This window comes from Pristis pectinata, chromosome 7, assembly GCF_009764475.1.
Source record: "Pristis pectinata isolate sPriPec2 chromosome 7, sPriPec2.1.pri, whole genome shotgun sequence".
Classification (NCBI taxonomy): Eukaryota; Metazoa; Chordata; class Chondrichthyes; order Rhinopristiformes; family Pristidae; genus Pristis; species Pristis pectinata.
The window spans coordinates 56,931,460-56,945,052 of NC_067411.1; the positions used below are offsets into that span (position 1 = coordinate 56,931,460).

At 39.0% G+C, this 13,593-nt stretch overlaps 1 protein-coding gene across 3 annotated transcripts in view; it reads right to left on the minus strand.

The window, feature by feature from the left end:
• Positions 1-13,593, minus strand: part of LOC127572969 (poly [ADP-ribose] polymerase tankyrase-1) — a 105,272-nt gene that overhangs the window by 63,798 nt on the left and 27,881 nt on the right. The window contains exons 5-7 of one of the 3 annotated variants that reach the window (XM_052020699.1): positions 8,809-8,884; positions 6,636-6,683; positions 2,682-2,708 (exon numbers count right to left, since the gene is read on the minus strand). In XM_052020699.1, coding sequence (XP_051876659.1) covers positions 2,682-2,708; positions 6,636-6,683; positions 8,809-8,884 — 151 coding nt within the window. The remainder of the gene's footprint in view (positions 1-2,681; positions 2,709-6,635; positions 6,684-8,808; positions 8,885-13,593) is intronic. The other 2 variants (XM_052020701.1, XM_052020702.1) reach the window with 2 other exon arrangements.

Below are 13,593 nucleotides of genomic sequence, written 5' to 3' on the forward strand. Positions count from 1 at the left end.
AGCAGTCATTTTTCAGTTGTTGAGGGACATTAGGAAAGAACCATTTGAGATCTAGCAGACACACAGAACTTCTTTACAGAGCTTTAACACTGTCCAGTACACTTCCAGGGTAGCAGTCAAACAGTCAAAGTTCATGTTTAAACTGGATAAATGGGAGAAGAAAGGGCAAGGGAAATACAGGTTTATGGAAACAGGGCAGATAAATGAGATTACAGCCATTGCTTGCAAAATTAAAAACTGACAGAAAGGCTTGGCCAAATTTCCAGGTTGTAATTTCTATCCAAAGGTAGCAATCATGCTTTCAGTGTGTAGCGATGAACATTTGACAAGAATCATCCACTCGGTGGAAGATTATGTGCGAAGAGTGGCCTAGGGGTTCTTTTTATTTGGGGGTGGGGGGGGAGGGGGAGGAGGGAGGGAGAAAAGGGAGGAGAGGCAGAACGAAAAAGGGCAGGAAATTTGGGAAGGATGGCCTAAAGGGGATGGAGGTCAATGGGAACACAGAGCCTGTGATGGGGTGTAAAGGTACGGAGGGGGTAAAGAGTGTCTGCAGAGGTTGGGGGAGGTGTGACAGAGGGCCCTCAGACAGTACAGGGGGTCAGAGGGCCTGCAAGGGCATTAGGTGTGGGGCAGAGGGACAGGAGGGAAAGGTGGTGGTACAGAGGCCTTGGAAGTGGGGGACAGGGTGAATGGTGCAGAGGGTCCAGAGGGTAGGGGAAGTAGAGAGCATGCAATGGCAGGGGGGAGAAGGTGATATGGGGCAAAAGACCTGTAGAGTTGGTTGATACATCCACAGGAGTAATTAGTATTTGGGATGGTGACTTTTTGATGGAATAAGGTTTATCAAGCCTTCAGGAAGGCCAGTTAGAAAGCTACTGGAATAGTCAAGCCTCCAGTTAACAAATGGGCAGATGGAAATTTCAGCAGCATATGCAATGAGTGTATGTGGAGGTGGACAGGAGCTTACTTTGTGTCAGTGGGTTTTGGGGTAGAATATTATGGCCACATTCATGTTTCTATCGTGGATTAACATTAAAACTGCACAAGACCACAGTAATTGAGAATCTTGGAAGTATAACTACTGCAGTAGTTTCTTAGAAGTCTTGAGAACAGCTCCTACATCCATTTAAACAGACAAATAATAATGGTGCAACAACAGGGTCAATGTTAGGGCAATGCAAGTATTAACTCAGAACTATTCATCTATATCCCCAAATATGCAAGACCATCTCACAACAAATGCTGAAGGGTTTTATCTTCTAAAAAAAAAAATTTGTCTCTTGCAAGGTGAATTTTGCCTTTCAAATCTTTGCTCCATATACAGAGTTATAAAATAATTTGTGGATTGAAAAACTGAACAGGAAGATGTAACCTGATACAACTGGAGACAGTCGCCAGAATGGAACTGAGGGCAAGCAAACGGAGTTTGTAGTGTTCAGTGACAATAGCTTTGGGACTTCTTGATATTTAACCAAGATAAACTGTGGGCTGTCAAGACTGGACAATCAGATAAACAATCTGACACCACAGAAGCAGTGGAAAATTTGACAGAGGTGGTGTAAGCACAGAGCTGCAAACCATCAGAATCCACATGGAAGCTGACCATATCTATGAAAGCCGTTGCCAAGGTACTGCACATGGATTAAAAAGGTATAGAATAATTATTGGTTAAAAATAGTGAGGTAGTGGCTGTTGCTGGAGATCTGGATAAGATCACAATATGCAGGTGTGCAGCCAACCGAGCACAGTTCTGTTGAACTAGAAGAAACTGAAGGAAAAGAGCATGGCTAATCAAGCTAAAACATGCAGAGAAGGCAAGAGCAAGCCATACAAAAACACCAAAATCATGACGGATGTCAAGTTTTGACTGAATGGAACCTTGACTAGAGAGGAAATGAGGAAAGAACACCTTCAAGGATTTCAAAGAGAAAGAGGGGGAAATCTGGAGATGAGGCATTAGTTTGGAAGGCAGAAGGATTAAGAATGGATTTTCTTGAGAATGGAACTTTTGAGGAGACAAACAGCATCTCCAAGGATATAATTTTTTAAAATTTTTTAATTTTATTTACAGCGCAGTAACAGGCCCTTCTGGCCCAACGAGTCCGCGCCGCCCATTTCAAACCCAAATTAACCTACCCGTACGTCTTTGGAATGTGGGAGGAAACCGGAGCACCCGGAGGAAACCCACGCAGACACAGGAGAACATACAAACTCCTTACAGACAGTGACGGGAATCAAAACTCGATCGCTGGCACTGTAATAGCGTTGCGCTAACCGCTACGCTGCCGTGCCACCCACTTTACAATTCTGATGCATTATTCATGGAGTTATCTCCTCTCCTTGGTAAATGAAAATTTCCAAGTTTTTACAGATCATTAATCTGGTTTGTACAACGTGTGCTGAAATTAATTGATACAGCAAAATCTTACTCACTTTTAGATATCTGCAAAAGTTAAAAAAGATTTTCAAAGATAAAATTTCAGCATAACTTCAAAAAGATATATCCAAAAACTTAGTAAATTTAATCACATCAGTCATCATATTGTGCAAGGTTGGAGTGTGGAAATCAGTCTAGGATCCTGCTCTGGATGCCAAAATAATCCATCTATTCTAGTTCCCTTCAAATAGCATGCCCAGACTCGGTGGCAAACATCCATGCATCGATAAGGAAAGAAAGATACCTGGAAAAATGCACCAAACAATGATGACTGTAAAAAAAATACACACTCATAAAGAAGAGGCAAAGACAGGGAAAACACAAGTCAGATAAAAAGGAGAAAATAAACTTCCTACCATAGCCTGACCAGTAATTAAAATGTAATTAATTTTTGAAACTAAAACAATTCTTAAGTGTTGAGCTGAAGAATTTGAAAATGAATGTGTATTTTTCAGAGAATAGCAAAAATCTTTAGCAGCATTAAGTCACCAGACAAGCAGCATGATGTTGCAATTACAAAGCAAACCTTAGGGGAAAAAAAAGTGAGCTTCAATGGATCATTCATCCACTAGGGATGAAAGTTACAAAACCTGAACAATGAAGAGACTTGTCAAGTGTAAGGATGAATTTTTCCTGCTAAAAGCCTAGTCCAGGAAAGAACTGATTCCCCATTTTAGTTTAGCAAGGAACTTGCACAATATATTCAGTGGTAGAAAGATGAAGCAAGGTGACAGCCGAGCTGGCATGAGGAGAATAAAACAAAAGGTCTGTGGGTTGAACCCCAATCCAAAACCAAACTATTTATTACTAGTTATTGACTACAGCTCTGCTTTCAATACCATAATTTCAAGCAAACTCATCTCCAAACTCCTAGACCTGGGACTCAGCACCTCCCTTTGCAAATGGATCCTTGACCTCTTGACCAGACGGCAATCAGCAAGGATAGGCAGCAACATCTCTGCCATGATTATCCTCAACACTGTCCCCAGCCTTGTGGGGCACCAGAGTCCTCAGCCCCCTACCTTACTCCCTTTACACTCATGACTGCATGGCCAGATCCTGCTCTATCTCTGTCTACAAGTTTGCAGATGACACCACCATAGTGGGCCAAATAATGAGTTGGAGTACAGGAAGGAGGTAGAGAACCTAGTGACATGGTGTCATGACAACTTTTCCCTCAATGTCAGAAAAACAAAAGAGCTGGTCAGGGAGGGGGGCAGTGCACAAACATCCGTTTACATCAATGGTGCTGAGGTCGAAAGGGCTGAGAGCTTCAAGTTCCTAGGAGTAAACATCACCAATAGTCTGTCCTTGTCCAACCACCTAGACGCCAGAGCCAAGAAAGCGCACCAGTGCCTCTACTTCATTGGAAGCCTAAAGAAATTCAGCATGTCCCTGTTGACCCTTGCCAATTCTTAAATTCACCACAGAAAGCATCCTATCGAAATGCAGGAGGAAAGGGTTAGATAGTGTGAGGGTGGTTTGATGGACAGCAAAACATGGTGGGCCGAAGGGCCTGTTTTGTGCTGTGTGGTTCTATGGAAATGCATCATGGCTTGGTATGGCAACTGCTCTGCCCGAGACCGCAAGAAAGTGCAGAGAGTTGTGGACACAGCTCAGCACATCATGAAAACCAGCCTCCCCTCCATGGACTATCTACACTTCTCACTGCCTTGGTGAAGCAGGCAACAAAATCAAAGACCCCTTCCACCCTAGTCATTCTTTTTTCTGCCCCCCTCCCATCAGGCAGAGATAAAAAAAGCCTGAAAGCACGAACCACCAGGCTCAAGGACAGCTTCGATCTCGCTGTAATAAGACTCTTGTACAATAAGATGGACTCTTGACCTCACAATCCACCTCATCATGGCCTTGCACCTTTTTGTCTGCCTGCACTGAACTTTCTCTGTAAATGTAACACTTTAATCTGCATTCTGTTATTTATTTTAACTTGTACTACCTCGACATACTGATGTGATGAAATGATCTGTATGGATAACATGCAAAACAAAAATTTTCACTGTACCAATAATAAATGTGACAATAATAAATCAATTTACCAAGATGACATACGAAAAAAGAAAAAAATACAATAAATTTCCTCTGAGTCCAAAGGAAATCTGACACATTGTTGAGAAACAACCAGTAGCCAAAATAGCAGGCAGTAAAAAGTTTAACCTTCATGGTTTACAACTTGAAACTGAATGCCCAAACCTGAAGCATATAAACATTCGGTTAAATGAGAATGTTTACATGGGTTATTAATCCGTTTATATTCTATATTTGATGCACAGGTACCTAATTTTGAAAGCAATTGACAAGGAAATTAAAAAAGTGAAGCATTTTCACATCTGAAACATATCTATATTTACAATTCATGCACGATTTTCTGAGTGCATATTTTCAGTCAAGTTCACTAAGATTACTGTTGTAATGCCTGCACAAAATATTCTTGAATGTTATTCCTTGATTAGGCCAGGCATTCAAACTTGATCCTGGTCTGAAATTGTTTTTCCCTTCAATTAAGTTTATCCATGAGCAAGTTCAGACATATTCATGCATCTTGCTGTTATAACAATAATGAAAGAAATAAGCCACCAGTTGGTTCTCATAATTTGCATTATTTCTATTGTAAGCTATTAGTGAAGTTTTACACACAATTCATAATAATCACTCTTTTCATTTGCCTGAACTCCATCAAGCAAAAAAAAACTTTTTCACAAAGGTCCAGTTTACTCACTCTCTCCCTCTCAAAACTTGTTATGAAACCAGTGACAGAGACGCAAAACTTTGGTAACTATGAACCTATTTTTCCATCCTGAAAAATGAACCATTGGTTTGAGCCTTCACTATCCAACATTTATGCAAAAAAACCTATAACTTACAATAGAGGCCATTTAGCCCATTGGGTCCATACCAGTTCCCAGAGCAATCCCAGTCTTATTCCCTGCCCCCCTCCCCCGCCTTATTTCCCTATCACTCTACAACTTACTCTCTCTCATGTGACTATAAACTTGTCTTTGGATCTTAGTAGCCAGTTAACTTCTTTGGCATGTGGGAGGAAACAGAAGCATCTGACGGAAACCCATCTGGTCATGAAAATGTACAAACTCCACACAATACCCAAAGTCAGGACTGAACCAGTGTTGCTGGAGCAACCTTATTTACTGCACCACTGTGCCACTATTTAGTGTTTTTTTCCCTCCCTTTTTAGCTTTTACTTGACAATTCCCCTTTGTGGCAGGAGAAACTATCAACATTTGGCCATTTCATAGCACCAATAGCCATGCTTAAGATTTCATGATAAGACAACTTAATGACAGTTCAACATTAAACTGCTACTTTTGGCAAGTTGATGCACCTCCACAGGGTTTGTTTATGATATGGACATACTGTACATAGCCTGAGAATACATTGCATTACATAATCCTCAAGGATTTGAGAGATTTATTTTCACTTAAGAATTGCTAGCTAGGTGCTTAATTCCACAGGTTTCTTAGCTCCAGCTACTATGTGAACTTCTCTCTAGGTTATGGAAAAACTGACAATGAAATTAGGCCAAATGTTTATCAAGCTTTTCTGCCGTTTGAATGGGTCTAATGTCCGTTCACAAAAACATTGTCCAAGTTCTCACCTGTAGCAAGGGAGATGATCTATTTGAGCACAGATTAAGAAACTGCTGGCGCACGCCATTCAAATCAGTGAATTGACGAAAATCATTGGCTTCACAGCTGGAATTTATGAACAATGCTTGTAGACGGCCAGAATGCAAAAACTTTAAACTTCTGATAACATTTAGTTTTCTTAGCTGTCATCACAAGCATCTTGAAATCTAATATTTTGCACATTACAGACTACAGATACTTTAGCCAGCAAATCATGCTACTTCAACAGGATATCAGCAACATAAATCACAAATGAAGTAGTAATCTAGTTTACACATAAATCGGACTTATTTTCCAAATTAGGCCAAACATGTGTCAGAAACTATATAGATGAAATTAGAAAAGAGAAACAAAAGGGAGGGAATACATGGACTGGCAACACTGCAAGCTGCATTGGTTAAACTTACATATAATCAGCCATTTGCTTGTATGTCCCACATCCACTAAATTATGGATATAAAATTTTTGAACAAATCACAGACCGTATATTTGACACTGCAGTACCAGTAAATAACCATAGTGCATAAGAAGTGTACCATATTTCCATTTCTACATCGTAGACTGATGGGGTGAGGTTCTGCAGTCTGCAATGTCAAAAATGAAAAAAAAATTCTTATTTAGTAAAAGTGATCACTATACACCAGTCTGAGCTTAGGTTCTGCCCAAAAACATTTGTGATAGCAAACTACGTATAAAATTCTTAACAAGAAGATCATTAATTAAAAAGTGTTAATTGTTTCATTATACCCATTCTGTGAAACCATATGCATGTAAGTACTTCATAACTGAACACAGATGCTAAATATAAAATACTAACTTTTTGATCAGGTGAAACCTGGGTATTCTCTATTAAAATGAAAAACAATACAAAAGCTGTTTGATTTGTTTCTCTACTACCTGCTTTGATTTTTAATTTACATTTTATACCTATCAAGTTTGGGCTGAAAACCCAAAAAAAAACAATTTTCTCTGTTTTCATGATATACAGGTTTAAAAAAAAAGCAATATAAGCTATGTATGATACCTGCAGTAGACACTTAGCGTACCAAGCAAATTAAATCAGACAACCAGCCAACTACCAATCATTTGAGAACCTAGGAAACCTAGAATGGTCAATTTTCTGTAGTTGGCTGATCTCTATTTTGAAACAAAATTGACACACAATAGTCAATTAACTTGTATATCAAGAACTGATATTTAATGCAATGTTTAAGTGATGGGGTTCATACTAAAAAAAAATTGCATCACTTGAAATATTTTTGCACAAGGAAATTACTTTTTATAACAGCATTTTCAGGGTTAGCTTTGAAGTGTTTATATTAAATGTTGCTTTGATATGATCAGATTAGCAACACAATACATTTAATACTGCCATTTGTATGGTTCCACTGAATTCTCTGGAAAATTTCTACATCTGATGATTTTATCTTCTACCTTCTTAGTCCATATTTTTCAATCAAATAAAAACTTTGGGTCTTAGATTTCACAGTTATTGCCATCACTACTTTACGAAAGCAGGGATAAGTTAAACTGAAAACTTCTTACTCATTTCCTGCCATGATTGGAAACCACTTCACCTGAAACTGCACTCATCTAATCTGACTTTCCACCTGCAACATACATGCCAATATACTAAATGAATACCAACCCTCTTATGAAGACATCCACCACCAGCCTGGGGACAGACAGGAGGGTGGCCAAAGTAAATACCAGCCATTGGATAGGTATATGATTGAGAGAGAGGTAGCCTACTTCTGCTCCAAAAAAAAATCTTCCTTATTATAATTTGAATAGCCTTCAGTGTTAATTAAGGCCTGCTGTTGAGGCCTCTGTTGAACTTGAATGCACATATTCCACCTAAGTTTTCATGCAATTTTTAGCATGGTCCCATGTAAGTCACAAGTCACTGCAAATCCCTTCAATGTTCAGCCAGTGTTGATCTCAGCAGCCAGAAGATATGCTTAAAAGCACTAAGAAGCAATAAGGCACTGATCTTGGTCCAAGACCGTGTGACCAGAAATAGGTAATATACTGAGTCTATTTTTGTAGAGTAAAACTTGCACAATATATTCCAACTCCTCTCCTGGATCTCCAAACACCTTTTGCTAAAAGTGGCCCATGATGAATACACAGATGTAAAATCAGGTTGAAAATATAAACCTAGTTTGACGCCACTGACCTAGCACAAAAATTACATGTCACTCTACCAAATATAAATATTGTTATGAGGCCATTAAGTACATTTGACAGTGCTACACTCCAGGAAAAACAAAATCACAACTCTTAAGCCAAAACATCTCAAAGATTACACAATACATGTCTTAACATCCTCTGAATTCAAGACCTCATACTGTGTCTACCATGCTGACAATCAGCATCAGACCTACTAGTACCAGAATTTTCATCTGTGTTATACGTCACAAGATGCTTTCTCCAGACACACTGCACTTCTTTTTCCCACATTTCAAGTGAACATAATACCTGAAATCCTAGTGACAACAAACTTTCACTAAAGTGTAGTGCATTCTTAATTGCTATGTGTGGCGTGGGATTACTATAAACTTCATGAGCATTTACTTGTAAGTGCCTTTGTAAATTTGAAAATCAAAATTAAATATAGGTCTGACATTTTTCAAGTTAACCAAGTTTATTATGTTCCTGGACTGCTCTGTTGAAATAATAAATGTAGAGAAGCATATGTTTTCTTACTTTTCTTCCATCACTGGCATGACAGTTCACATTTAGTGGAGTAAGCAGAGCCATGAGCTTCTCTTCATTACCGCTCCTAGAAAGGTAAGAAAGTATTTGGGAAATAAAAATACTGATCAGAACTTATCAGCTTTAACAACTAAACAGATGTTTTGAAAAATGAAGAATTTTATAAATAAAGGCAGTTTAAAAAAAGAACTAATTTTGAAAGTTTCTCTGAACCTGATCTGAGAAGCAATAGTGATCTATCATAGAAAGGAAGGTAGCTGTTATTGCAAACTTTTGGACATTGCAATTACACTTCAAATTACAGTAAATGAAATTACACAAACCCTCAAAAAGTAATATCTATAAAATATGTGAAATAGTAACCAACCTGCTCACTATTCTAGATCTATGTGTTGACTTTTGTTGTTCACTCCTGTTTTTGCAACAATATTATTAGAGTGTTTCTGGGTTATATGGCCGATCTCACCTGTACTTTAAATCTAAGCCACATTTCCTGTCACAACAAGGATTTAGAGGTATGGCACAGAAGTCCACATCCAAACTATGATTGGAAAGAGAGGACAGGGAGATAAGAAGAGAGCATTTTCTTAACAGGATGCCTGTGATTCAACACTAACTTTTTAAGAACAAGTGCTCAGCTCTTATAACACGAGTCCCACAATGGAGATTCCATGGTAACAATTAGCTCACTTAGCAAGTGTATATATTGTTTATAAGTAAAGGCATTTTTGGGCTATGATGTAAAATACAGTTTTACATAAGAGTTCTCCAAAATGTAAGACTCCCTTGTAAAGAACTGTGTAAGAAAAACCATAAAGGAAAATTCCTCTACTCCACTCCAATAATTAGTCTTCACTTGAATTTTTTTCCACTAGGAAACCATAAGACCATAAGATGTAGGAGCAGAATTAGGCCATTCAGCCCATCGAGTCTACTCTGCCATTCAATCATGGCTGATTTTTTATTCCTTTCTCAACCCCATTCTCCTGCCTTCTCCCCATAACCCCCTCACCAATCAAGAACCTATGGATTCTGCCTTAAATACACCCAATGACCTTGGCCTCTGCAGCCCTAGGTAGCAATGAATTCCACAGATTCACCACCCTCTGGCTGAAGAAATTCCTCCTCATCTCAGTTCTAAAGGGATTTACTGAGGATATGCCCTCAGATCCTAGACTCCCCTACTAATGGAAACATCCTCTCCACGTCCTCTATCCAAGCCTTTCAGTAGTTTCAATGAGATCCCTCCTCATCCTTCTGAACTCCATCGAGTACAGGCCCAGAGCTATCAAATGCTCAAAATGACGCTAACATTACATCTGCCTTCCTTACTATCAACTCAACCTGTAAATTAACCTTAAACTAGGACTCCCAAGCCCCTTGGAAACAGAAGCAGCAGCAGGCCACTCAAGCCCTGTGTGCATTTTCCACCAAACAATGATATCATGGTTCGTGCTGCCATTTTTCAAGATCATGGCTAATTTTCAACCTCAATTCCATTTTCCTGAACTATCCCCATATCCCTTAACATCCAGAAATCTACTGATCACTGTTTTGAATGAAATCAATGATTGGGCCCCCACAACAGAGAACTCCAAAGATTGGTAGCTCTCTGCATGAAGAAATTTCTCCTCACATCAGTGCTAAATAGCTTACTCCTTATTCTGAGAGTGTGACTACTAGTTCTAGACCCCTCATCCAGGGGAAATATCTTCCTTGCATCCATTCTGCTGAGGTGTGCAAGGATTTTATAAGCTTCATTATTCTAAATGGTAGAAAAGGCAGGCCGAGTCTACTTAATTTCTACGGCAAACCAGCCCATCCCTTGAACCAGTCTGGTGAACATTTGCTACACATCCTTAATGGTGTTATACTCTGTTTTAGGTAAGACCACCAAAACTCTACTCAGTCCTCCTGGTGCTACCTCACCAAGACCCTATACAATTGTAGCAAGACACCTTTCTCCTATACTCAAATCCTCATGATAAAGTCCTTCTTTACTGCTTGCATCACCCACACACTGGCTTTCAGCAATCCTCACCATTTAAAAATGTTTTTTCTGTTTTATGCACTAAACTTCACATTTTTCCCACATTATATTGGATCTGCCATTTTCTGCTCATTCAGTTCATCCAAACCAACCCTACCCCTAAAGACTATTTACATATTTCTTCTTACTCACAATCCTACCTAGTTTTGTATCATCAGCAAACTTGGAGATGTGACATTAGGTCCCCTCGGCCAAACCATTGATAATGATAGTGAACAGTTGGGGCCTCAAGTACCAGTCCCCGAGGTGCCCCATTAGTCAAAATCTGGAAGATGCAAGCTGAACATTCACTGTATCCATCTTAATAGCCATCTCATTTAAAACTCGGGATGTAATTATAAAATCCTTGGGATTTATCAGCTTTTAGTCTAGCCAACTTAGTTTTTACTAATTTCCTTCAGTTCATTCTTGCAATATCCTTGGTTTTTTCGTGTCTTCTGTCATGAAGATACACACAGAAGTTGTTTAATTCCTCTGCCATATTCTTAATTGCCATTAATCCCATATCTCCTAATTCCATTAACATCCAAAACTCTATCAATGTCTTGAAAATATTCAGCAATTGAGCCTCCACAGACCTCTTGGATAGAGAATTCCAAAAATTCATAACTCTGTGAACAAATTGCTTTTTACCTCAGCCTTGAATAGCCAACCCTTTAAGTTGAGACCTCTCAGGAAGAAGAAACATCATCCTTTTATTTATGGGAGAAACTGTTTTGTCCCAGGTTCCAGCATCTGCAGTCCCGTGTCTCCATCCTTGCATCTAGCCTGTCCAGCACCATAAGAATTCTGTACGTTTCAATGAGATATTACCCAATCTTCCAAACTTGAGAATGTAGACCAAATTGGCTTAATCTCTCAAGTGGCAACCCACCCCACCATGTATTAGAAATCAATACAGAGTCCCTTTACCAGAAGTGTACTGTGCCTTATGTGGACAGAACCGACCTGTTAACAACACTTCAGGACCCAATGTAATTCCAGTAGGCCCGTTGTACTTAAATCCTCTTGTAATGAAGGACAACATATTATAGGCATTCCTAACTTCTTGCTGTACCTGCATGTTAACTTTCAGCGAAATATTTACAAGCACAGATCGTTCTGAACACCAACTCCTTTGAATCTTTTACTGTACAAAAAATACTCCATTCTTCTATTTTTTTCTACCAAAGTGGTTGACTTCGCGTTTCTAAATTATATTCCAATTGCCATGTGCTCACACATCATTGCTTATTTTGACACAGGTGGAGGAACATTCAGACCATTGAGTCCATCCCAGTTTCCAAGCAGAGCAATCCATTCAGTTTCATTCTCACTCTCATTTCCCTGTGGCTATCAACTCCTCTTTGATTCTTTTGCCACTTACCTACACTAAGGGCATTAAACATGGCCAATTAATCTACAAGCACATCTTTGGGATGCAGGAGGAAACCAGGAAATCCAGGCAGTCAGAGACAAAATGTGCAAACTCAACACAGACAGTACCCAAGATCAAAGTTAAAGCTTGGTCCCCAGCTGCACCATCATGCCATTTGGTAATTAGCCTAAAGCTTCTCTGCATTCTCCATACAATACAGACTGGTACCTAACTTTGTATCTCCAGCTTTTATAAATTACATTGGTCCTCTCATCCAAATCATTGATATGGATAGTGAACATCTGGGGCCCCCAATCACTGTGGTACCCCACTGGTCACAGTCTACCTACCAGAACATGACCCCTGTAATTCTACCCTGTTTACAGACTATTAACCAATCCTCAATTCCACAAGCTCTAAATATGTCGGATAACCTTGTGTGTACGTTATCAAAGGCCTTCTGAAAAGTCTAAATACACATCCACTGACTCCCCATTATCCATTCTAATAGCAACCATCTCAAACTGCATTTACAGATTTTTCAAATGTGATTTCCCTTTCATAAATCCAATGCACCATCAATCATATTGTTATTTTCTATATGCCCTTTCTTAATAAGATTAAGCATTTTCCCTATAACTGACACCTGGCTAACTGGTCTATAGTACTCCATTTTCTCTCTCCCTCCTCTCATATGTTTGTTACCTTCCAATTTGTGGGAACTGTTCTAGAATCTATGGAATAACCACTGCATCCAAAGTCAGTTCCTTCAAAACCTCAAGATGCATGACAATGGGAACTGGGATTTAATGGCTTTCAGTCCTGTTCATTACTCAAATAGAAGTGCTAATTTCTTTCCGATCATTCAGTCTTGACATGATACTCTCCACTGGTTCAGGGAGGTTTTCTCTGTCATCTTCCATGAAGGCTGATACATAACATTTGTTTCATTTCTCTGCCATTTCCTTATATCCATTATAATTTCTATGTCTCATTCTATAAGAGACCCACGTAAACTTTTGGTCATTGTTGGTTTCCTTTTTACAATGTTTTATACTTGATTGCTCTCATATTACACTTTCCCTTTCCTCAATTTCTTCATTCTCCTTTCTGAATTTTGAAATTTTCCCTGACCTCAGGTCTAGGGTTTTTTCAGCAACATTTTACGTTGTTTCCTTTATTGTAATACAATCTTTAACTTCTCTTATCAGCCACAGCTGAATTACATTTTCTGTTGGGTTATTGTGCTTTAAAAGGGATATTTATTTGCTGTAAACTATGAATGACTCTAAATGCTAACATTGTTTGCTGTCACATATTTTAATGCAGATTCCTTACACTTAGTGCATTCATTGTTTGCTTTGCTTAA